The 26,921-nt window shown below is 40.5% G+C and overlaps 1 protein-coding gene across 4 annotated transcripts in view; it reads left to right on the top strand.

Annotated features, from left to right (window-relative positions):
- The window catches only part of EEFSEC (eukaryotic elongation factor, selenocysteine-tRNA specific), a 153,722-nt gene that overhangs the window by 40,230 nt on the left and 86,571 nt on the right, over positions 1-26,921 (top strand). For all 4 annotated transcript variants that reach the window (XM_079964555.1, XM_079964558.1, XM_079964556.1 and 1 more), the window contains 3 exons: positions 5,542-5,749; positions 12,550-12,646; positions 15,747-15,911. In XM_079964555.1, coding sequence (XP_079820681.1) covers positions 5,542-5,749; positions 12,550-12,646; positions 15,747-15,911 — 470 coding nt within the window. The remainder of the gene's footprint in view (positions 1-5,541; positions 5,750-12,549; positions 12,647-15,746; positions 15,912-26,921) is intronic.

The following is a 26,921-nucleotide window of genomic DNA, read 5'->3' as shown; positions in this document are numbered from 1 at the left end:
AGCCCTTTCCAGACATTATAGGGCAGTGTTAATCCGCAGAGGGTGGGGGGCATGGGGACGAACATTGCTTTAATGGCTTACCTGTGGCCCTCCAGATGTGATGGGATTCCACCTTCCATCACTCAGTCCCAGGCTGCCATGGACTGTGGCAGAATGTTTTAGTCCATATTGAAGGGGCTGCATGTTAGCTGTCTTGTTTTCTGCTGTTTTAGAGTCCCAGGATAGGCCAGTCTGATGCTGAGGCAGTCACTGATAGGATAGAGCTCACATTCCAAGGGCAAGGCAAGTCTGGTTCTCCGTTCAGTATGGTGAACCAAGTCAAGGATGATGCTGCTGGATCTCAATCAGAGTTCTAAGGAAAGGCAAAAGACAGTACGCTTTTGGCCAATGCTGGCTAGGACTGCTGAATTGCCAATGTTGGGAAGGTTTTCTGTAATATACATTTCACTTCTCTGATTATGTCTTGTGACCTCACTCTAGTGAGTTTTTGTTTTTAGACTGCAGATGCATTCCAGGGTGAGCATATGTTTGTATTTATGTGTTTATACATTTAGGGCTGCGATGGGCAACATTTTTTGGGTCAGGGGCTGGATTTGGTTTGTGGGACCTGCTGAGGGCTGGAGGCCAGCAGGACTGGGATCAGAGCAATGTTCAGAGCCACCTCATTAATGTAAGAAATAACAATAACTTACATCACAGTGAATCCTAAAGCTATAGTCATCTATTTGTGTGGGTGGGTGGTGTGCAGTCATGAAATAGCTGTTCATTGCCTTTTCTAGAAGGTGTAATAGGACTGACAGCACTCTCTTATATTGGAGAGGCAGCTAGAGGAGACTTGGCTGCAGCAGCCCATACACTACATGATAGTGTGCTGCTGCCTCCTATTTGGAAAGAAATCTACAAAGTATCCTTAATGTCTGTCTGTAGTGGTTTTAAGTTTGGGGGGAAAAGCCTGCTCTTTCCATCTTATTGATATATAGAATATATGGAGATGTGTGTTGTAGAGATCCCAGCCTCTGGTTGTTTGTTTTAAACTATAAAATACCCTCAATTCAAAAACTGCAGCTGAATCTACATTTTGAGATCTTTTGGTCTAGCTTTCCTGGGAAATCGCTCATAGGTTGGAAATTGCCCCCCTCCTCCCATAGATTCATAATGTTTTTGTTTCTAGAAGATTTTCCCAATTTGTAATTGGTTCTATCTGATCATGGCTGGTGTATCCACAGCAGATTGTAATCGTTTTCTTGTTCAGTGATGCTTTCATGTATGCAGATCAGTCTTCTGCATGTCTGCTTCATTCAGATTCATTTTGAGTCCCACTTGTCTGCCTTTGGTGGTTTCTGAAGAACTTTCTCATCTCTCAGATCACTTTTTATCTATATGGAACAATATCCTCTGAAAAACTGAAACAGTTCAGTTACTCTTTTTATTCCTTTTCCCCACAGTGTCTTTGGAAGATGTTCTCTCAGCAAATTGTGCAGGTTTATGGTGAGATAGCATCGGCTTGTTTTATTCCTGTCATTGTTTCTGATGTCCCTACCGCTGCGGCTGTGATAGTGTTTTCTTACCTGAATTAAAAGCCTTCTGTTCATGAGATTATATGCAGAACAGTGCGGTGTTATATAGGTTCATCTTCATATTTTCCTTTGTTGTTTAAGTCCTTAATACCTGCGGGAAATCTCAGATATCTTTGTAATCTTTTATTGTCATAAATATGGTTTGGCAGTGAGTTCTTTGCCCACTTATTTCATGTTAGTCAGGAGTTCATAAAATGTTACTTCGTAGGAACCCCCTCCTCTGCAAGCAAGCTCCCCCCTTACTGCACTCTCCCCAGAATGTCAGCCTTTAAGTGAACTCCATTGTCTTTCTTGACAGGCGTGTGGGAATTGCTACATACCCGTGAAATCTGGAATAGGAAAAAAATTGACCCAGTTCCCCATGCTTGGCTTATGCCATAATAAATTTGCTAGTCTTTACAGTGGCACAATACTTTTGGTTGTTGCTGGAGACTAAGAGGCTACCCCTTTGGAAAGTGATCCTTTAGCTTTTTTTTTTGTAAATCTAAGAAAAGTAGGGTCAGTAAATAATACCTATCAAAAAGTTTGTCTGATACTTCCAGAAATGTTTGCCTTCCCCCACATGCATTTAGGAAAGAAGTTCCATACTTGTGGGGCATCCCCTGCTTCTTCCAGTGTCACAACTTTCCATTCCTGGCGTGCAATAGGAAGGATATGCTTGGTCTGATTCAGAGATTGGAAGTTTCCCATGACATTTTCCACCCTCTTAGGCTTGTGGAGATGTTCATAATACTGTTGAGCTAGAATAACGTAAGCTTCTAATATTGCAAATTTCCTATACAAAAGCAAGCCCTGTGTAGGAATTTTGTAATGGCTGAAACCACCCTTGGTCTGTAGCGGTGTTGAGGGAGAAATCAGGATGTTATGCAGTGTTCATGCCTCAATGCTTCTTCCTTAATTCCTTTCAGCCATGCTGGTCAAGATCCAATTTACATTGATGCAGGAATTATAGCTAGCACTATTCATTGTTTACGAAACACCTCGGCATTTCAGATTGTTTAGCAGTCACTGTTTCAGGTAAAGTGGTTCTTCTTTTACATGTTGGAAACAAAAGCTGAGAGATAGTGACAGCTAAAACTATACAAACTAAGGATTCACTTAGGCCTGATGTTGGCAGTTTACAGATCCAATGTGGTTTGGTTTTTGTGAAATTCACATTACAACACATCAGTTTTATGGAATGATTTGATTAATTTTATCTGATAAATCAAAATGCCTCAGTTCTTAAGGGCTTCAATTTTGAGGAGATTTCGGTTGAAAACAATGGTATAGTTGTAAGCTTGCTATGGTATAATCAGCAACAGTTTTATCTGTCGAAAAAAACAACGTACAGTGATACCTCTGGATACGAACGGGATCCGTTCTGGAGCCCCGTTTGCATCATGAAGTGAATGCAACTTGCCTCTGCGCGTGCGCGGGTCACGATTCGCCGCTTATGTGCATGCGCGTGATGTCATTTTGACCGTCTGCACATGCGCAAGTGGCGAAACCCGAAAGTAACGCGTTCCGTTACTTCCGGGTCGCCGTGGAGCGCAACCCAAAAACGCTCAACCTGAAGCAACTTCAACCCAAGGTATGACTGTATACCCACTATATTCCAAAGCATATGCTGTTGTATTAGGCATTACTTGGACATTGCTACAATTAACAGGCAGCTGAATTCTAAGTTTAATGTAATTCATTAATGACATTAAAGTAACATAAAATATATGACAACATTACAAATAATGAATACTAGGTACTCTGAAAAAACATTTTAAAAGCACCCAAAATATGTAATTCATTTTTGCAACACTTGAGTATGCAGAATGGTGTATAATAATTTTCTTTAACCTCATAGCCCTGTGAACTAGGTAAATGTTGCTGTTCCCATTTTAGAGAAGGACACGTTTCTCCTGGAGTCAAAGGTTGAAATGAAACATCATAATCTTACTGTTTAAAATTAATGCACCCCCAGTTTATGTAGATTTCTAGCATTTAAATGAGGACAGCTTTTAATGATTAGCCAAAGAGTGGTTTCACATTTTAACATGCTGAAGTTACTTGTTTTCTCATGAGTTAGTAAATAATGCACTGTGACCCATACGTCTGCTTGAATCACTGCATTGTAGTGCCCCAAAGATAATCGGAAAACATGGTGTCAGCCTGTTAAATGCACACGTGAAGCCATCCAAATGTTTGATAAGATGAAAATAGTGCTTTATTGCTTTGATTTTGTTTCACCAGTAAAAGATGGTCAGATACATTATGCTGATTGTGTATCTTGCCCTTGTGCTCCTCAGCTTTGATTACTACAGTGTGCTGCATTTTAATGCACTTTTAAGCTGAATTTTTTGAGCTCATGGACATTCTAAATGAGTGTGTATGGATATGGATAGCTGATTATATCAGGTAAATAAAGTAAGCCAAGAAAAAGCAAGCAAGCTCTTAAATTGTGATGGTAAAGGAGAAACCGAAAGAAAAACAATTATGGTAAATCACGTGTCTTGGCCATAACCTTTTTTAGCACAACCTGTTTTAGCATAACTTTTAGAATGTTGTTGTTAAGGATACAGTGGTACCTCGGGTTAAGTACTTAATTCGTTCTGGAGGTCCGTTCTTAACCTGAAGCACCACTTTAGCTAATGGGGCCTTCCTGCTGCCGCCGCGCCGCCAGAGCACGATTTCTGTTCTCATCCTGAAGCAAAGTTCTTAACCTGAAGCACTATTTCTAGGTTAGCGGAGTGTGTAACCTGAAGCGTATGTAACCTGAAGCGTATGTAACCCGAGGTACCACTGTATTATTGTTAAGACAAGTGAAACTGTCTGAAACTGCTGTTAAAATGCTTTATAATTCAGTCCATATCATATAAAGCTGCACACCTTTTGAATAAGGCTATGACATTGTGCCAGTTCAGAGGTGCATATCTTAAGCCAAGATGTAAATACAGTAAGTGTTGTGACTTAAGCTCTGAGTGAACAGATGAAGGGGGGAGGGACCCGATAGGAGGCCATACATTTCCAAAATCTCCATAACTGAGCGCCATGGCCAGTGTTTGGTCTCTGGTGAAGAATACACATATTTTGACACAGCACTATTAAGTTTGGTGGCTGGAGGGATTGGAAGGAGGAGGTTTGAAGTAGCCTTAGACAAGGGATCATAAGAACCATCTTATTTAGTTTGCTCTTGTGCATTTCTAGTCTCATTAGGTGGGGAAAGCAAGAGTTGTGCTCTTTGGCCTTCCCCTTCAGTTACCATCCTGACAGCCCACCTGTGCTTGAACTGAACTTCTGCTGTGGTGAGTCTGTTCCACCCATGTTGGTTCTCCAGTTAGGGATCTAAATTGGGAGTCACCATAAATATAGCAAGTCCGTCGGAGCAGAAGTTCAGCCTGGACTTGTGGGGGCTGCAGGGACATGCTGTTGGGATTATGATGGAGAGACGGGGCCAGCAAGCAGGGCCCCCCACTCTGTGAACATCTGGAAATTACTGAATTGGGTAAACATCTGGTACACACCTCCATATTATTGATCCTATTGCCACCCCTTTAAGTTTAATCTAATAGGGAGTTTTTCATGGTGAGAAGAATTTGACAGTGGTGTTTTAGCTGTTGTGGAGCATTGCAGCGTTTATAGCACATTTTTAAGTCAGGACTATCAGATTGCTTTTTAAAAAAGTTTAAATTGTTCAGTTAAAATTATGTTGGGTCAGTGCGGTTCTGAAATGAGATGAGATATATTGTATTTTTATTTTTTTTTGATACTCTGTGGAGCAAAATTAAATTTTGATTTCTGTTTTCTTTGTTTAATTATTTTCTGCCCTAGTGTTATAATCATTTAAATATCTAGAAAATGTAGAATGTTCACTGTGGAATTTTATCTAAGCCACCTGTTTTCTTTGGTTATAACAAATATGGGTGGTATTTGCAGTCACACTTTTACTGTCTTGAACTTTAGACACTGATTCCATATTTTTTTATTTCAGGGGCTCAGATAATTGACCTGATGATGCTCGTGATAGACATAACAAAAGGGATGCAGACTCAGTCAGCAGAGTGCTTGGTGATTGGGCAAATTGCATGTCAGAAAATGATTGTGGTTTTGAACAAAATAGACCTTATTCCAGAAAGTAAACGACAAGCTGCTGTTGAGAAGATGTCGAAGAAAATGCAGAAGACCTTGGAAAATACTAGGTATGTAACCGAGCGAGCCAGGTATGTACATGAAAGAGTCAGAATAAGCCATGTTCTACAAAGAAAATCGCTAAATCAAAGCTATCCAGGGTAGTAGCCACAGCTCAGGGGATCATGTATGAACATGTTCTGTAGATGACTGTGTAGTTTTCACATGCTTTCCATGGAAATGATTGAGAGCTATCCCACAGATGAAAAATGCCCTTTAATGATTTGATCAAAACGAAATGTCCTGCTTTGAAGGCTTAGTTAACACTTTTTTTTTCATACTTTGGAAAAGAGCTTGCAAGTGTGTACATATCCAGCCATAAGGTGTAGTATTGTGATTGGTTTTGCATGGGTGTTAAATTGTCACTTATTTTATATGTCTAGTTACAGAGACAGGTTAGTTTGCTATATTCCTGGCCTGCTGCTCTATTAGTGCCTTTAGCATCTGCATCTAGAGATACAACTTCATTTTTCTGTGAAATATCTACAGAGCCACTGTCCAGCGGCAAGTTGTTTATGAAGGGAGCTGCTGTTGTTGAGGTCATGGTTACAAGTGGGTACATAGAGTGGATTTCCCCCTCACAAGGTCACAACATAGAAAGATTGCAAAGCAAAGCCTAGGAATCTTCATTCTTCACCTGCTATGTTCCTTCCCCTTCTTAAGTTCCGAGAGTTTCAGCAGAAATAAATAGGGTATGCATTTTGAATACTGAATGTTTGACAAGTACAAGAGGACAAAATAAGTCGGCCAAACTAGGTTGCATAAACCACCTTATGTCTTACTCTGATTGCAGGATAGTGTCTTTTTGTTCCACCAAACAATCTGAAACATCTTACTGTTTTATCAGTCTCTCTGCTTGTCTCTGCCCTGTTTCCTTTTCATCAGTACACCATAAAGGTCACTGAGTTAAATTTCTATTTGCAGATTTGATAGAGACAAAATCCCATCAGTTTAAATTGTCCTTCAAGGTAGTTGCTGGAGGGCAAACAAATGTAAATAAGCTGCGATTTTTGTGTGTGTCAACCTGTTTTATAGTTTGATTCCACTTTATTTTGTTATTCTTTGGTAAGTAAATACTTTCACATTTGCTCTGAGCTATCTTAAAATTTCAAAGCTCTAATTTCTGATTGACCTCAAATGCATGGTAAAGAATTTTATAGTTCTGGCTGTTTGTAAAATCAGTCAGGTAATATAATATCAGTGGCTTCAGTATTGGGTAAGAATGTAATTTCAGTAATAAGGTCCATGAGACTGCAAAAACTGAGCAGAATTATTATTTTACAACAACACCAACTGAAGGATTTCCCGAAATGTTATTTACTTGCTAGAAAGTTTGGTTTACAGTACATCTGTGATGCATCTGTTATGTTTGAACATACTGGCAACAGATGTTCAGCTGAGGGGAATATTCAGGTGAGTTGTACTTGTGAAACCGAATACTTATACTTGAGTTTATCCTTTCTCTATAATGTTGTCCCCGGAAAATGAAAAGGATTTTCTAGCTTTTACTTGAGTTGATATTACTGCTACTACTTGACACTGGGTTAAATATGCAACCTTGTTATAAATCAAGAGAAAATGACCACTGTAGAGGTCAACACCCTTCAACACCCAGATAGACTGAGGATTCTGACTGTAGGGTTGACAAAAACTGGAAATATATAGCAAGGATATAAATGTCATATTAAAAATCCTCTCACCCTCTTCTCTGTTAAACCTTTGTAGCCCTTTGAACCTCATAATTTCTCAGAAGCCATTTCACCAGGCCTTCTGGCATATCTTGGAAGTTAAAGTGCAAGTGTGTTCTACAGAAAAAGAGCTCATAAATTAGAATGCTTGATCTTCCTTCCTCCATTACTAAAACTCAGGGTCATGCAATCTCATATTTTTCAGGTGATCTCTGTCTTTGTGATTAGGAATATGATTGTTTCCATCACCAAACCAACATTTGGCCAGCAGGAATTTCTGAAACATTCCTGATTCTTAGTATGTAAGCCAGCAGCACCATGGCTTATTGGAGTGATGTAGTCATGCTCACACAGGTCAGGATGGAAGCTTAGGAGATTGTGCCTCCCTGCCTCTACCTACCAAGTTTAGTGCAACAATCCTGTGTTGCATAAGTGTTACCAGAACCTGTTAGTTTAAGAAGCTTGGAGTTTATACTAGCCGACTAGCTTCCACCGTGCTCCAATAAAGGTGGATGCAATAACAGTAGCTGTATCAAAAGCTTAACAGTTTGCTTAGAAAGCTCCATGTCTCATCCCCAATTCCCACAGCCATTATCTCTCCCACCTCCTTTAAGTGGCTTGTGAAGGAGTAAGGGCAAAACCTTTGTTGGGCTGGTTTTCAAGCTGGATTTTATTTTCCTAAAAAAAATTGTATTTGTGCATTATGTTAAAACACTTTAGCAAGCTGCCACATTTTTTCTCTAGGGTGTAACAAATTGTCTTATTTATAGATTATAATGTAAGGATTTTTTCCAGGACCGATTGGATGCTTTTGTTTGGGGAACATGCCTATTCCTCTGAAGTTTGTGGATCAGCCCCCTTGCACCAGACACCCAGTTTAATTTTTAGTAAATTTATCTTTACCTCTTAGCCACACTTCTAGTACTCCTTTTAGTGATTCTGCTCTCTGCTGGGACTAGCCCATTAAAGATGCTTAGATGTGAAGGCTGGATTAGATACTGCAGGAAGTTAGACTAGCTGCCCTTTTGCCCTGCAGTTTTGTGGTTCTTATAGTTGCCAGTTTTGGCTCTTTGAGTGAGCTGCATATATTTCTACACAAAGGGCTCCTTTCTCATTCCTTTTGAATGCATGTAGGCTCTAATGAATGTATGGGGGCTGCGGATGAATGCAGAGAGGCACTTAAGGACTTCCAATGAGTTGAACGGATTATTTGCTAAAATATTAGTGATACAATCCATGCTAACAGAGAGGCATAGCATCAAGCCAGATTCATATCATGCAGAGGACAGGAATAGGAATTGCATCCTCCTTGGCAACCCGTAGGCGACTTCATTACTGTGTACCATGAATTGTAAAGCTGGAAAGAAAGTGATGGCATTCACTCAAAGTCTCCATGCACTGAAGCAGGATCCTCTGAATCTATGTACATCTTAGACCAGGGGACGTCTAGCATTTTGACACTAGGGGTGAGAACATTTTTCACACAGGGAGCTTTTCAAGCCCCTGTAGCACTGCAACGTGGAAAGCTGCGCCTGCTGAAACCGCTTTTAGGTCAATGCAAATAGTAGAGTAGCCCTAATATTCAAAGTTTGGTCTTCCCTGATTTGATGGTGGGCCAGTTTGGCTATAATGCTGAATCATTGTTTAGTGTTGCACAGGAGTAGTTTTTCTGAACCAGTGTTTCTGCTGCTTACTGTAATGGCGCAAGGCAGAGAGAGGTGGCAAGGTCAGGACTGCTTTGCTGCATTGGTGGGTGTGCTGGATTGGCTGTCCCTATATATATATTTCATTTTACAACAAACAACAAACTCTTAAAAATCAAGTTATTACATATTTCAACTGCCTTCCCCCTCTTTCTGTGGTTCCTTATATTTATAATATTTTTCCTCTATTTCCAAATTAAACCGATTTATTATTTAACACATACAATCAATAGTTGTTTAATATCACTGCACATTTTTACATTAATCCTGCTAATGTCTTAATCTCTTTGCAATATTTTTGTAAACATTCAATAAACGATTTCCACTCTATATTAAAAACATTGCAGTCTTGATTTCTTATTCTTCCAGTCAGCTTCGTTATTTCTGCATAGTCCAATAGTTGCCATTCCTCTTTTGCCAGGACGTTTTCTTCCTTCCATCTTTGGGCAAATAACATTCGAGTGGCCATGGCCACACGAATAAATTGATTTTTATATTGTTTAGGTATCTCTGGTCCCATAATTCCTCAAAGAAAAGCCTTCGGTTTCTTCATAAAAGTTGTGTCCCTATACTATCCTGGTCTGCGGCAGTATGTCAGGAGGGCGGCTCTGCCTCACTCTCTCACCACACTGGCCTCTCAGGGTCTTATGGGCACAAGCTGCAGCATTCCTTGGACTTGCTCTTCCTGCTTTTTAGGCACCCGAGTTCTCCATTACCTCAAACTTTGAGGGACTTTGGTAACTTCAAAGTCCAGTTCAAAGCACAGTTTGATCCTGGCTTGTTTGAGCTAACTACAATTTAAACTGACAAGAGGTCCCTGATTTCAGATGTAACATGGAGCTCTGGTTAATTTAAAATAGAATGTGGAAGCTTTCAATCTGCTGTTCTTGTGAGTGAATGTGTGTGTTTGTGGTGGAGGGAGAGCTCATGAGCTTGCATCTTACTACAGCTTCTGCATATAATATTAAACTGTGTCCAGATTGGCCTATATCTGTAGATGTGGGCCTCAAATAAAAGCGGCACCCCTTCCTCCAGTTTTGTGATAAATTTGGCTGACTGGTTTATTTATTTCTGTAGCACGTCTAGCATTCCAAATGCTTCACAGTGCTTACTGTATTCTTAAAAATCCCACAAGTGTTAAATTCTCCGTTCCTTCTGTTACAGATTCAGGAGCCAAGAGATTGTGATAGGCCCAAGAGTTTATCCACTAGTGACCAGTAATTTGAACCCAGTCCTTCTAGATCCAAGACTGCATGTCTGCAAACTCTATCTGTCAAACCCACTTTTCTTAGTGCAGATCCTGTCTATCCGATATGTCACGTCTACTTGTGTGAACGTTGATACCTCGTAGGAAGTGGAGGACAGGGGAGACATCTGAAAATCTCAGGGGGAAATGGAAATTCTCACCTCAGTTGGCCACATTTGAGGCACAAGATTAAAGCAAGCCATGTAATACTGCACCCCTTCCCCACTTCTCCTCCTCTTCCTACTGGCCCTGATATATGTTTGGTGGCTCTTGTATAACTTAATATAGAATCATAGAATCATAGAGTTGGAAGAGACCACAAGGGCCGTCGAGTCCAACCCCCTGCCAAGCAGGAAACACCATCAGATATGTTTTTATAGAGTGGAGCTGTAGTCTTCTTCATTTTCCAGTGTTTTAGCAAAGGTATTACTGTGAGAAGCAGGTGTTCTGATGCCACTAAAACTGGTTACAGGGAAAAAAAGTTTGTTCCCAAGGTATGCTATATGTTAATACATTTGTAAGAGCAATATGTCATGTTTTCAGCCCTTGCCTCTGAAAAAAACACACACCAAGGCACCTAATTCAACATTAATTTATATGTATTAGGAGAGATTGCCCAAATGTATTTGGATAAAAATAATTGAATTTCCAAAAAGCTTTATGGTTAATCGCTCGAATTCTCAGTACACATTTTTATCGTCCTTTGTCCCTGGGAACCTTAGGCTTATGGCACATAAACAGAGAAAATACCTTGTATACAGGATTAGTGTTAGATAACTTCAGTGGAAGGGCAATACACTTGGGCTGTGATCCCAGTGGAGCCTGCACTGGAGCAGCTTTGAGAATCAAACTTCCCATGAACATTCTTGCTTTGTCAAAAAGTTCCCTTCCCCCAGGAACTTGCCCCTTTGAGATGAAAATCTGAGGCTTTGGAGCCTGAAAACAAAAAAGGCAAGGGACAGGCCTTTGACTCAGAAACTTGTTGCCAGTATTTGTTATGTGGCTGAAGTTGAATGCTTGCTAGAACTGAGCATTTACTGTATTTGTAACATTTTCCTGCCCCCACTTTTTATGGCAGAAAATGAGCTATTATTCTGTTTACTTAGGTTTTTGTCTTAAGAAGGAAAAATGCCTTCTTTTTAAAAGTGTCAATAGTATTTGTGAGGCAAAATCTGATCGCAGGTGCAGAAGATATGTGGCAAAGGATTCAGCATCCTGAGAATGTCAGCTTTTGATTTTTAAATTCCTTCAATTTGCTGATTTGAAGTTCTTCATTATATAGGCGAGTCTTATATAAATATTGCTGATTCTTGCTGAGAATCCCAAGCTGTCTGAAAGAGAAGCCATAGCAGAGTGCAGACCATGTATTTTGTGTTTAGGAAGCCCAGCTCCAGTTTCTAGATTCTCTGGTTCCATACTCAGCTAGCAGGAGATGTAAAAGTTGTCTGTCTGAGACCCTGAAGAGTCCCTGTGTTGATGATATCTTCTGAAAGTTGGCTACTCCTAATTTATTACTTGCCTAGAAAGTAAGAAAGAGAAGGCAGAACGCATACAAAGACACATGCTATAGCCTTGAAAAGTCCATCACTGAATATACCATGATTCCATTTGCAGGTGGAAGTGTACTGTTACGTGATTTGATTTCTGTTGAGTTGGCACCACTGAAAAATCAGGAAAGTGTTGTGGTTTTCCTGGTGAAAGCAGGTGGGCAGGACACATTTGCCTTGGAGTTTGTGGGGCTGCTCCCTGGAACAGAGCCAATGCAGTAGGATGAGGCTGGGTCAAATTAATTTTTCCCATAGTTTCTTTGGACCAGTCCTTGGACTTGACTGGGTCATTAGCCTATACGCAAAAAATGTAAAATGTCCTTATTTAGGTACGTGCTCGGGAGATTGAGGAGGAAGGTCTGGATTGGTTAGGTGCCACTCAAACTGTATTTGGTCTAGTTATGCTTTTTTAGTTTTTTAAACATTAATTGGTTTCAGGGAATATTCAGCATGTTTGTTTATATGAAATCATCGCTGGACAGGAGGGTGTTATTACTGGAATTTTATAGTGTAGTTTATTTTCTTCTCTGAGCCACTTAGGAATGGAGTGGTCTTGAAATCTATTTTTAAAAAGAGAAGAAAAAAGAAGGAGTGACTTGTCTCTGAGGTGGAATTCTCTTTTCTCAGGTTCCATGGGTGCCCTATAGTTGCCACTGCAGCAAAGCCTGGCGGACCAGAAGCTCCAGAAACAGTGACACCGATAGGGGTTTCTGAACTAATTGAGGTATGTGTCTTGGAAATGTTGTCAGTCTGGGCATGCTACAAATCCTTGTGTCTGAAGGATAGTGTGAAATGATTTAATTGGAGGGGTGTATCTGAAGCAGTCCCTCACCAATAGAATTAGGGAATATAATTCTCTCTTAAGAATACAAGCATGGCTTGGTGGGATGAGTGAGAGGGCCTTCTTCAGCTGCTGCACCCAGATTAAGAGTCACTTTGCCCTGTGAAGTGCCACTGGCCTCCTCCCTTCCTACTTCTCCTTCTCCTCCTTCTCCTCCTCTCCTTCCTCTTTGCTGGTTAGTAAAGATCTTTTTGTTCTGGCTGAATTTTTATGAGCTAGACAAGGTTTCAGTGACACCCCCCCCCACCCTTAGCTGCTGATTTTGTAATTGTTTGGCACTGTTTTTTATGAACCTATCATTTTATAACCTGTAAGATGCGCTGAAGTGCGTTTTTCACTAGAAGGGCAGGATATAAATGTCCTGATAAATGACAGAATGACGGAAACCCCAATGTTTTTAAAGTCCCATAGCCCTCTTCAAACAAAGTGGGATTGTGTTGGCTGGTTCTACCCCAACTTAGATCCGCTGTGGGAAAAGCCCTGGTGGCTATATTTTAACGCAAACACATGAAAAGGTGCTCTACATGCATGTAGGGGCTTCTGTGTGACTAAGGTCTGAACACTTAAGGGTTTATGTGACACAGCCTTGTGTGTACTGGACCCCTCCACTCTCCCTTGCATATGGGAGGTACTTTCAAGGGCTCAATATTGTGTGATTTTTTTAAAAATGTACTTATTAATATTTGGAAAAACTGTCATGTTTGAATCCAAAAACTGATATTTCATCAAGGAGGAGAGGGCTTCGTTTGTTTGTTTGTTTGTTTGTCTGTTAGCGAAGGCTGCAATCCTATTCATACCTTTGGTGAGAAGTCCCTTGTACTCAGCAGAACTTCCTTTTGAAGTTCTGGGTAGACACACATAGGATTGCACTGTTCAAAGTAAACGTTGTAGAACTAAACTATGAGTACTTAATAAATAAACTGAATTTTAAAGCTCTTTAAAAACCAAGTTAGAAGCTACCTTATTCTAAGTCACTGCTCTATTTCGGTGACTGGTTTCGGTCTTCTTCATGGTGGAAATGCCATGACTTAACTGGGTGGTCTCATGCATGTTAACTGTGTTTTGCCACAAAGTCATTCCCTGTCCTCCACTCTTCAACCTCATTATTTCATGATTGTCATATATGCTTGCTGATCTAGCTGTGTAAATTGTATATGTTTTCTTTGTGTATGTGTGAGAAATGGCTAGGGGTATATTCTCACAGTTTAAGGTGCCCAAATTCGTCACAGGGTTTCCTCCTCTTGAAAGGCAGAAATGTAGACACAGACTTGAGATGGTGCAGATAAATTTTGTTAGTTTATTCAGAGGGTTCCACTGCAGAAAAAGACAATGCAGAGTTTTCCATGTTTCTGACAGCAGTTTGTTTATTTATTTAAATATATTTTTTGTCCTGGTATGGCCTGCATGAGTCAGCTTTCAAATTACCACTATAATTGTATGCATTAGCTTGCAGGTATCTACCTATCAGCTTGAAGAATATCAATGACAAAATATCCTTAATTGATTAGCATGTTTTTGAGGGAAAAATGTGCACATTCCAGGTTGACCAAACTACCTTTAAAGTAAACCAGTTAGAAAGTTGAAATCATCCTCTATGTAGCAGCATCTAAGTTCAGTGGTTTTCCTGTGTCCTAGATTTTCGACCTGTAAATTTACCACCCAGGATAGTAACTTTAAAAAGAACAGCTGTTCAGCAGGCAGTAATATATTGTCAAGTTGATGCAACCATGAACTTAAAGATAACTTTGATTATAACAGAAAATGCGTGAGTTTACAATATCTTTTTTCAATAAATAATGGTTGATTATTTATTGTGACAAACTAAAATTGAAATTGGTGGTGCCTAAGACTGCCCCAAGGAATGATTTTATTTAAAATGTATAGGGCTTGGTTGTGCACTTGGAGGTTTCTCCACCCCTATTTTTTAAGGACTACAGTCATGATCTATGCATGGATTGTGGGACCCGATTGATTATGTATTGACTTTGTACAACCTGGATTTAAGTGCAATGGATTCATTGTGTAGTCTCCAGCAAGTCACTATTTCTTGGCCTCATCCATGAAATGGAAATTCTAATGTCCCACATTTCACAGAGTAGTTAGTAGCCAAATGAGGTAAAAGCACATTAGGTTACAGATGGGGAGTAGGATTCATTTAGAAACATATGTGAGGCAGGAGGGAAATTGTTAGCTTTGACCTAGATCTCCAATTACAATAATATTAGAATGCCCAGATGAAATTTAGTGTGAGCTCTCCTGCATACTATAGATGTGTGCACCTGGGTTTAAATCCCTTTGCAATCCCTTTCAACAGAGAGCCCTCCACCTTGCTTACTGGGCTCTGGACACCTTCATGAGATCTTGAATGGTACTGCGAGATCTTCTGAAGGCCTTGTGAGACCTTCCCAGAACCCAGTAAGCAAGCCTTGGAGCTCAAAAGCTCTTTCTGCACCGGGAAAGCCAGGCATGGAAAGAGCTTTTAAGATTCCCAAGTTTAATTTGCGTGATATCAGCTGGCCAGCCACCAAATGCATAAAGTTGTGATTGTGCAAGTTGTGATCCTGCTGCAGTCACAAATTGTCCAAGGCAAAGAGAGGAGCGGTTATAGGGATTTTGAACTTTTCATGTGTGCAGCTCTTGAGAACAGGTGGGGTATATGCATCCACGGTATGTAAGCAGTTGGTCTTCACTGTAGCACAGCAGTGTCTGCATTGCTTTTGGCAGGATCTTTGTCCCTGGCATTGTTTGCTAACCAAGCTGATTGTGCTGCGCCAAATCCTTAAGGCAGAAAACTGAACTAAGCGTGCATATTGTGGGTAGCGTACCCAGTTCATTTGACGGTGACCTGCTCCAACCTTGCTGCAGGACTCCTGGAATCAGAAAAAGTATATAATGGTTAAATCAGTCCTCCTCATGTTTCCTCCATTCACGTGCGATATGATGGCTCACCAACCTACAGTGCTTCTTTTTGTATTGTGTTTAGGTCCTGAAGTCAGAGGCTTACCTACCCACAAGAGACCCTTCGGGATCTTTCCTCATGGCCATAGATCACTGCTTCTCCATTAAGGGTCAAGGCACTGTGATGACGGGAACCATTCTTTCAGGCTGTGTCAGCAATGGAGACAATGTGGAGATTCCTGCTCTCAAGGTGAGTGTATCATTTCTATCTCTAACATCTCTATAAAAGGGAATGAGAAAAACATGCAGAAGGTAAGACTGTGCTTGCTTCTCCCTCGCTTCTCGTCTCTCCATATATTTCCTAATTTACCTAACCAACCTGTGTTGGTTTGCTTGTTGGGAACGTAACAAACCCTTTGGAAGCTCTTAACATGGTATGCAGCTCTTAACATGGTATTGTTAAATGGAATCACGAAGAATGTAATTTGCAAGGGAAATGGAAGCCGCAGGCTGGCTTCTTAAAAGGGGGAGGCCCCAGAAACAAGGATATGGGAAACAGTTCAGGCAGCCAAATGGGGCAAAATCTTTGCCTGATTGTAGCAGTAGACAGAAGTGAGAAAAGAACAAATTCAGGCCATGTTTGTAGTCAAGAACATTAAGTAAACATTTTAAAATCTGCTTTCAGCAAGATTATGTGCCTGAGGACTGTGGGTTCAGTTCTTTTTGGAGACATTATTTAGAAAGACACAGGGAATCACTGGGGAAAATATTTTGACAGGGGAATCAGACAACTTTAATATTCTGCCTGCTTCGAAAAAGGAGGAGACTATAAGAAAAGTGTATGGCACTGGGAAAGTGAAGAGTTAGCTGCTGCAATAAAATGTTATATGGCACCAGCCTGTGAACAAACGATGAACCAAAGCAGAGTAATTATTTTTCCATATATTTCCAACTGAAAATGTATATGAGCAGCTATTAGCATAGTAAAAAATGTAACATCATACCCTTTGAATGTTCAAATGTCATGGACCTGGAAGAAATGTATATCCTAAAACTGAACTTAAGTGTTTCCATTTATTCAGATGTAAATCTGCTTAGAATGTCACCCTTTGCAATTCAATCCTAAGCATGTTTCCTCAAAGGTGAGTCCCACTCTGTTGTAAGGGATTTACTCCCATTTTTGTGAGGATATGATTGCAGCCTTGGACCCATTGGAGATCAGCTTAGTATCCATTCCTTCCTTCATAGGTCCTGAATGTTACAGATGTCTCCGTTTTTGCTTTCCACCACGTCTATGATTATTCTCTCTCAATCTGAGTAATCTGACATTTTGAAAACTGTCTGAAAAAACCTAGTAGTCCCCTTTCTAACTTTGGAAGGTTTAGCACTGTCAGTGAATGTGAATCATGTACTGGCATTTTTATTGCTAGACAATATGAGAGCCATGGCTACAAAACAAGCAAAATGACTATCCTCTTTCCATTAGGGCATCCATTGGTGGAATGGAACATTAAATGTGAGACACAATAAATGAATGATAAATGGGGCTTTTCAGATAATGGGTTGGAAATCTTGTACCGTAAACCATTTGATTCTGAAATGCAGTTTTTCAGATAACCCTTTAAATATTTGTCATAAGGAAAGCATTGTTTCATTAGTCTGCATTTTTGCCTAAAACTAGTAAGATTATAGCTACACTCAATATGCCAGCAAGTTTGGAAAACTCAGCAGTGGCCAGAAGATTGGAGAAGATCAGTCTACATCCCAATCCCAAAGAAGGGCAGTGCCAAAGAATGCTCCAACTATCGCACAATTGCACTAATTTCTCACGCTAGCAAGGTTATGCTTAAAATTCTACAAGGAAGGCTCAAGCAGTATGTGGACCGAGAACTCCCAGAAGTGCAAGCTGGATTTAGAAGAGGCAGAGGAACCAGAGACCAAATTGCAAACATGCGCTGGATTATGGAGAAAGCTAGAGAGTTCCAGAAAGACATTTACTTCTGCTTCATTGACTATGCAAAAGCCTTTGACTGTGTCGACCATGGCAAACTATGGCAAGTTCTTAAAGAAATGGGAGTGCCTGATCACCTCATCTGTCTCCTGAGAAATCTCTATGTGGGACAAGAAGCTACAGTTAGAACTGGATATGGAACAACTGACTGGTTCAAAATTGGGAAAGGAGTACGACAAGGCTGCATTTTGTCTCCCTGCTTATTTAACTTATATGCAGAATTCATCATGCGAAAGGCTGGGCTGGATGAATCCCTAGCCGGAATTAAGATTGCCGGAAGAAATATCAACAACCTCAGATATGCAGATGACACAACCTTGATGGCAGAAAGTGAGGAGGAATTAAAGAACCTTTTATTGAGGGTGAAAGAGGAGAGTGCAAAATATGGTCTGAAGCTCAACATCAAAAAAACGAAGATCATGGCTACTGGTCCCATCACCTCCTGGCAAATAGAAGGGGAAGAAATGGAGGCAGTGAGAGATTTTACTTTCTTGGGCTCCATGATCACTGCAGATGGTGACAGCAGCCACGAAATTAAAAGACGCCTGCTTCTTGGGAGAAGGGCAATGACAGGCCTAGACAGCATCTTGAGAAGTAGAGACATCACCTTGCCAACAAAGGTCCGTATAGTTAAAGCTATGGTTTTCCCAGTAGTGATGTATGGAAGTGAGAGCTGGACCATAAAGAAGGCTGATCGCCGAAGAATTGATGCTTTTGAATTATGGTGCTGGAGGAGACTCTTGAGAGTCCCATGGACTGCAAGAAGATCAAACCTCTCCATTCTGAAGGAAATCAGCCCTGAGTGCTCACTGGAAGGACAGATTGTGAAGCTGAGGCTCCAATACTTTGGCCACCTCATGAGAAGAGAAGACTCCCTGGAGAAGACCCTGATGTTGGGAAAGATGGAGGCACAAGGAGAAGGGGCGACAGAGGACGAGATGGTTGGATAGTGTTTTCGAGGTTACCAGCATGAGTCTGACCAAGCTGCGGGGGGCAGTGGAGGACAGGAGTGCCTGGCGTTCTCTGGTCCATGGGGTCACGAAGAGTCGGACTCGACTAAACGACTAAACAACAACAAAGTAAGATTATTTGGAAAAGAAGGACAGCATGGCTTGCAATGTGAAGAAAGGATAAGATCAAACAGATGAGAGAGGTGTGTGTACAGTTGAAACTCGGAAAATTAGAATATCGTGGAAAAGTTCATTTATTTCAGTAATTCAACTTAAAAGGTGAAACTAATATATGAGGTAGACTCATGACCTACAAAGTGAGATATGTCAAGCCTTTATTTGTTATAATTGTGATGATTATGGGGTACAGTTGTTTCAATCAACATGCTATAATAGGAAAGGGAATTCAAATCCTAGAGTTAAATAAAGAGATAGAAAGGCACAAGAACACCGGGGGAAAATCAAGACATAATTTCTTCATTATTAGGTAAGGTTCACTTTTATTGGGTTTGACAGCACCATTAAAAATCGAGTTGTTGTTTTGAAAAAAGGTTACATTATTGTTAGTAGTACTGATAGTAGTATTTTGCTTGCTGGCTATGTCTGTTCCTTAATTCAGGAGAGGGGAATCTGTGACCCTCTAGCTGAACTACAACTCCCATCATCCTTGTCCATTAGCCATGTTGGCTGGGACTGATGGGAGTTGGGGTCCAGCAAAAGCTGGAGGTCCACAGGTTTCCCACCCCTGTTTTAGTTATGTAGAATATAATTTTAGTTAGATGTTCAGCATGCATCCAGCACCTTAGGTTTTTAGATAAGTGTGCGCCTCCACATAGACATGATTACATTGAGTTTCTCACGTATGCTGTGTGGAGTGCTAGGCTTGGATACCTGTGAGAGGTTATTCCATTCACAGGTCTACAAAGTAACAGAGGAGGCAGATTTTATAACACACTCTGGATCATGACACTCCTTGACCTTTCTTTGCCCTGACCCTTTGCTAACTGAGATTGACAGCTGGTGCCCACTGGGCATTGGGGACATTGCAAAACAGCTGCTTTCCAAATTCAAGGAACCCTCCCAGCAAATAAAGTGGCATCTCGTACCTATTCTGCTAATAGACTTCGACATCTGTGACCGCTTGAACTTGCACAAAGGAGGGACAGAGCAATTAAAAATAAACAGTGACATTCTCGAACGCCCATACTTTCTGATTGAGGTTGAGAACGCCAGCAGCACACAGATTCCTTTACACTGTTGCCTATGTAAATTGCCATCTGGGGTTGATTATTGGAACTGCAACGAGAGAAGTGTGTGTGTGTGTGTGTGTGTGTGTGTGTGTGTTGGCTAAAATGTTTGACGCAGCAAACCATTCTCCAATGAGGCAATTTAATACTATTTGCTCAACAGCACTTGAAATCCATCTTGAAGAGCATGAGCCTAGGATTTGTGCTTTGAAAATGTGGTGATAACACATTTCTGACTGGCCTTTGGGATTACCTTAATGATAATTAAGGTATTTAATTTGCCACATATCCAACTTAATAAACTGGAGGAGCATACATGATGTGACACAACTGCTGCCTTTTTAATAATAAAGTTTTGGAATGAGGGTATTGAATATTGTGTTCCCTCCCCCTTTCTTGAGTCGTGGCAAAAAGAAAGAATTTGCCCATTACTCCAGTCATTTAAAAAACTTGGGAGCAAACTCCTAAGTAGAAAACTGGGTTGTCATCATTGTCTTTATTTTATAGGCTAGGAAGCAATATTGTTAAGGCTGTAAAGGTAGATTTGTATGCCTTCAACCGGATTAGTTGAAAGCTATGTTTTTTCTCTTTCTCTCTCCTGCACAGCCCAGTAGGCAATCTGTTGGTGACCTTTCTAGCACTTTCTAGGACACATCATAGAATTGTAGAGTTAGAAGGGAAACTGAGGATCATCTACCGTATTTCAATCCCTTGTGATGCAGGAATCTCAGCTAAAACATCCATGGCCGATGGCTGTCTAGCCTCTGCTTAAAAACCTCCAAGGAAGGAGAGTTCACCTTCCCAGGGACTCTGCTCCACTCTTCAACAGCTCTTACTCTCAGAAGGTTCATCCTGACGTTTCTTTTGCCGTGGCCAATAGATGGGACTTTATTTTCACAACATTGTCTTGCTGTGCTGTTGCTGCTTCTCATAAGAAAGAAGTGGTTAAAGCAGGATAATGGATGCAAGAACTAAAGAATGGCAGCACTAGATAGTACAAAAGCAAAACTGACAGGTGAATCTTTGAACTCATTGAGTTTGTGGGAGGAGGTTATTGGTTTGTTTCTGTTTTTATGTGTTTGTGTTCTCATTTTATATTTTTATGTTGTAAACTTCTCTGTGATCTTTGGAATAATAATAATAATAATAATAATAATAATAATAATAAGGTGCCCCATGATATTCTTGTAAAGAAGCTGGTAAAATGCGGTCTTGACTATGCTACCACTCAGTGGATTTGTAACTGGCTGACTGACCGAACCCAAAGGGTGCTCATCAATGGTTCCTCTTCATCCTGGAGAAGAGTGACTAGTGGGGTGCCACAGGGTTCTGTCTTGGGCCCGGTCTTATTCAACATCTTTATCAACGACTTGGATGATGGACTCAAGGGCATCCTGATCAAATTTGCAGATGACACCAAACTGGGAGGGGTGGCTAACACCCCAGAGGACAGGAACACATTTCAAAACGACCTTGACAGATTAGAGAACTGGGCCAAAACAAACAAGATGAATTTTAACAGGGAGAAATGTAAAGTATTGCATTTGGGCAAAAAAAAATGAGAGGCACAAATACAAGATGGGTGACACCTGGCTTGAGAGCAGTACATGTGAAAAGGATCTAGGAGTCTTGGTTGACCACAAACTTGACATGAGCCAACAGTGTGACGCGGCAGCTAAAAAAGCCAATGCAATTCTGGGCTGCATCAATAGGAGTATAGCATCTGGATCAAGGGAAGTAATAGTGCCACTGTCCAGAGGAGGGCAACCAAAATGGTCAAAGGCCTGGAAGCGATGCCTTATGAGGAACGGCTCAGGGAGCTGGGCATGTTTTGCCTGGAGAAGAGGAGGTTAAGGGGTGATATGATAGCCATGTTCAAATATATATAAGGATGTCACATAGAGGAGGGAGAAAGGTTGTTTTCTGCTGCTCCAGAGAAGCGGACACGGAGCAATGGTTCCAAACTACAAGAAAGAAGATTCCACCTAAACATTAGGAAGAACTTCCTGACAGTAAGAGCTGTTCGACAGTGGAATTTGCTGCCAAGGAGTGTAGTGGAGTCTCCTTCTTTGGAGGTCTTTAAGCAGAGGCTTGACAACCATATGTCAGGAGTGCTCTGATGGTGTTTCCTGCTTGGCAGGGGGTTGGACTCGATGGCCCTTGTGGTCTCTTCCAACTCTATGATTCTATGATTCTATGATTCTATAAGCCTGTTAATGAGGCTGAAGGAGGGAAACCCGCTATAGTCAATTTTATGATAGTTTTATTTTGGTTCGCCTTAGTCTGTACCATTTTCATAGTGCGCTACACACACACACACACACACACACACACACACAAACTATGAGCAAATCCAGTCAGGCTTGCAGTTATGATGCATTGGAGGCTGTTCAAACTTAATGACAAACATATTCCAGTTCAGAGATGTGCCCATCCTGGCAACCTAATACAACATGTCTGTGCCAATGTGTTTACTTTCCTTCTGGCAAACAGTCAGTGTGTGACTCTGTCACACAGAATGGTTGGAATGCAATGTCCTAGGCACTTACTTGTTGGTGCAACAGATCTGAAGATACGGCTATAAGTAAAACTTTTTTTTTAAAAAAGGGGGGGATCTGGAGCTCCCTTTGTTGCAAGTGTTTAAAGAATAAGATCGCAGCATGCCAAGAACTTCTCTTGCACAGGCCCCGTTGAAATGAACATGTTTCCTGAGATCGCGGTTATGCTCTTGCGCCACTCCCATTTGTTTCAGTAAGGTTTGTTCTGTTCCTTGTGTATTGTGCTCTGTGAGTTTTTCAGATCTCTTGTTTGTGGAAAGTTCATTGGAAGGTTCTGATGCAAGTAGCTCTTTAAAGCTTCTTTTTATTTTACCCTCATTATTTTGGTATATTTTTCAGCCATTGTTTTGTTGAAATGCTGTGAAGTGGAAGCCAGCTCATCAGATCTATTGGGTGGAAGAAACTAATGGATGAACAGGAGAGCTTAACATCTAGGGAAGAGTAAATTTCACACCTAGTTAAAATTATGAATACACTTTTAAGTAATTGTCGGTTCATTTCCTTTAATTGCCTCTCAATTTCTGGGTTGAGGTGATCAGATTAGGCAGGGCACATTCTTTACATAAGCAAAGCATGCAGGACTTGGCAGGTGATTGGACATAATTTCTTTTCCAGATGAAGATGGTATTCCTTATCTTGGTTTGAGTGACATGCTAAGTCAAGGCTTGGCTTAGCGAAACTGTGTTGAGTGAGTGTGCTCCCAGAGACAAGCTCTCTTTGCTCTCCCCTGGTCCCTTTTTTTTGCTTCTAAACTACATTAAGCCGAGGTTTGCCTTAGCATATTGTCCTTACCAGGGCTTATGGTTAAGCTTTCTTCTCACTAACCATAAGCTGTATTCAACCTTGTGTACAACTCCTGAGCCAGACCTTAGGGGTGAAGCAAAGTGGTTGCAAGCCTGCCTTCAGGAGCTCACATGGTCTCTCCTGGTATAAGTTGTAGCTTTATGTCCCATCATTCAGAGACCAGAGAATTCACCTACGACTTTCCACAACCACGTGACTCACTTTTCCCTTAGCATCGATTAAAACCTTCTGTGTTAATGAAATCATTGATCACTGTTAAAATAATAATCAAGATACGAAATATATTGTATAACAATACCTGCGTCATCTTGACTTACAACGAAGTGCCCTGCATTTGTGCTGCGTGTGAGATATAAATGAGCATAAAACGAAATTGAGATTAGCGCTTTGAGCTTTGGGGAAAAGTTGTATCGTTTGTGACTGTTGTGTCCAGCCTCTGAACCTTGTAAGTCAGGTACAGCATTTCTTTTCCCATGGATAGTTATGTCTAAGGGGTGCCCTTGCCTAATTAATGTGATTTAGGAGCGGGGCTGGTTTGAAGGATGTGTTTCACTCAGGGCCAGGTTCAGGTATGGAACGGGAGAGCTACATAATACACATACAGATAGTTTGTTTCTTTTTCTTGGTCAGAGGAGAAGGAAAGAAAGAAAGCCAGAGGGAGCACTGCCAAGCAGAGCACCACTAATATGAACCATACGTTGCATCTCCTGTGCTTGTGTATTTAATGTGATCCTTTCAAGCAGGAGAGTGGCCTGGTCACTGCTGTTTTATTAACTCTTCATATGGTAAATTTGAAAACAACTGCGTGTCTTAATTCCAGAGTATTTGCCTGCTTTTAGCTGCAGTCTGCTTCATAAAACGAGTGTGGAGAATCCTTTTTAAAGCAGCTTGATGGCCAGGTTTCCATTAATAATAGTGGACCATTCTCAAGAACATGCATGTTTTCTTCTTGGTGTTCACACACAGTTTTTCCTAACAGATTTAGATGCCTCCCCTCCCACATATCCATTAGCAAATAGTTGGGTCCTGTTACAGCAAACTGCAAGGAAAGTGATCCTAATTGCAAAGAAGTTTGGATTGGAGGTGGCGCTTTTATTTGTTTCATGCACAAGTAGGAGCAGTGTGCAGTCAGAGAGGCTTCCAAAATTCTCTCCTGCCAAATTTATCTTTGATTTAACAGTTCCAATTTTATTATCCCTGTTTAGGAAGCGGCACTACTGTGCTTAGTCTCCACCATTCTTTGGGCATTGATATCTGGAATTTGAAAAGATTGCTGCCTATCCATTGCATGCCCTTCTGTCCTTTTCTCTTTGCTTTGCATTTGGTTAAGTACAAGTAACCGGGCATTTATTTATTTATTATTTTTAAAGTGTGTTCCCCTTCCCCCGAGCATGTGCTCCTGCACAATATTGCACCGGCATTCCTTTTAATTGATTGAAAGATCCCAATGCCTTAGTTTCTGTATTAGTTCAGATTCTAATGACCAACATTCACTGTTATTTTAAAGGTGCAAACACAGTTCATTTTTAAAATAGGAAGCATTTGGGTGAATCATTCCATTCTAAATGGCAATGTTCTACCTCTGCTGTCCGGAGATGATATGGCTCTGAATACCAGTTTGTGGGACTCACAGAAGAGCAGAGTGCTGTTGCTTGTAGACTTCCTATAAGCTTGCCACTGTGTGAACAGGGAGCTGGGCTAGATGGGTCGTGGTTTGATCATATGCTTTTTTGTTTTTTATATAAAAAAGATGATTCCAGCGCTGGAGTGAGGAGTGACTTAATTACAGTTAATCTTCCCTTATGTGGTCCCCCAGGCCTTGGCCAGTTAGTGGTGGTTGGACATGAGCCAGTACCTCTCTTCCTAACACTACCCTATTCCTAGATTTGCAGCATCATGCAGGGCATAACTCTCCCGGACAGGAGTTTCCAAGGCTCATCCCAAAACCTATATGTAGTGGAAGGACTTGGAGGCTTGTGAAGTATTAATGAAGGGGGCTTCTGAGCATGTGCATTAATTAGAGGAAAATGTGCAGAAGATGTTTGTCCTTGAGCCCCAGGACTTCTACTTAAAAACTAAACACTAGAGAAGGAGGGGGCACTGAGACAGAGTCTCAGAAAGCAAGTTCTTCACTGTGGGAAAAGTTCGATTTCATTCAGGAATTTTACATCTCTGATTAGAAGACTTACAATATCATGGAGAGTCACAGACACTCTTTTATCAATATGTATGCAAACTTTTGGTATCAGCAGAGATTTGCAATCATTTGAGAATTTCATATCTGTTGTTTTCAAAGGCCTACTCTCAAATCTGTATAATATTCTGACCTAGATGAGCAGAAATCCAAAGCTTTCCCAAATAATAACTTTAAATACAGAAACATCTGAACTGTTGACTGCGTACTAAAGAAATCATAGGCTGTAACTCCCTGTGAGAACAGGCCACAGTAGGCACAATGAGATTATAACATTATATAGGATTGTGCTGTTGGTTGATAATATTAGTTTTAGTCAATAACTGAGGATTGAAGCACAAACCCCCCTTTTACTGTTTTTTTAAATTGTCCATGCATGTGTTGTATCATCTTAAAGGCATTCCTTCCTATATGAGAGAAAATGGGCAATGCCTTTTTTAAGAGGGTCCTTGTGGCCTGCAGTTTTTTGCATTTTAGCAACATTGGTTAAAATAATTTCGTGCCCAGTTAAATGTGGTGCCCAATTAATTAGCAGACAGCTTTTAAAAACTGATGGAATTTGCACCCCGAATTACAGAAAAAGCACCAGCTATAAATAAAATCTGTAATTACTATTCCAGTGTGTGTGTGTGTGTGTGTGTGTGTGTGTGTCTGTGTGTGTGAACACAAGGATCCAAAGACTGAGTTAGGGGCGTGGGAATATCCAGTAGTATTTTTGAAGGGGGGGGATTAATACCAGGCCTCTGTTCTATAGCACAATGTATTATTGAAAGCTTTTTAATAGCAGTTTTTCAAGTGGCATGGAAGAACCATTGTTCAAAAAACTTCTTGCGTACAGACAAGTTATTACATGGTTGTGATAGATGCTGGTGCCGTAACTCTTCCAAAGTTGATGTTTATTCAATGCATTAAGATATGACTATATATGGTGGGTTAATGCAACAATGAATATGGTTTGAGGTTGTGTCTAATGCTGGTAGCACTGAGGATTGAAATTATGGAACCCAAGTTACTCATCTCCATTAATTTCACAGTGTCTACTCTTGAGTAGCACCAGCATTAGATACAACCCTTGGAAATTACTATTACTTCTCTAGTTGCATTATGGTTATAGCTGAAATGAATACTGGCAAATTTTCTAATTTTGATAGTGAGTTTGAGTAATTTTGAATTAAAAAGTTAACTTTTGATTTTGTGAAATGTTAACATGAAAATTAGAGTGTGAATGCTTTAACTAATTAGCATCTCTTGATTGTTTGATAGGCTTCAAATGTGAACTTGCATGAGCTGTCAACTATCAAATTATTTTTCTGTTTTAACAAACTAGAATAATAATTATTGATATACCTTTGCATTTCTGTTATCAGCTGTGGGTTATCCAATATTAAAACCAAATACTAGTGGGGCTCAAATACAGACATAAATTCTCAAGGTTATTTGAACATGCAGAGAATACGTGGAGATTTATTATCATAATTTGCAAAGTATTTTTTTTT

The sequence above is a fragment of the Podarcis cretensis genome (genome assembly GCF_951804945.1).
Source record: "Podarcis cretensis genome assembly, chromosome: 2".
Taxonomy (NCBI): domain Eukaryota; kingdom Metazoa; phylum Chordata; class Lepidosauria; order Squamata; family Lacertidae; genus Podarcis; species Podarcis cretensis.
Note: the sequence above shows the minus strand (reverse complement) of the source record. Positions and strands in the feature narration are given on the sequence as shown.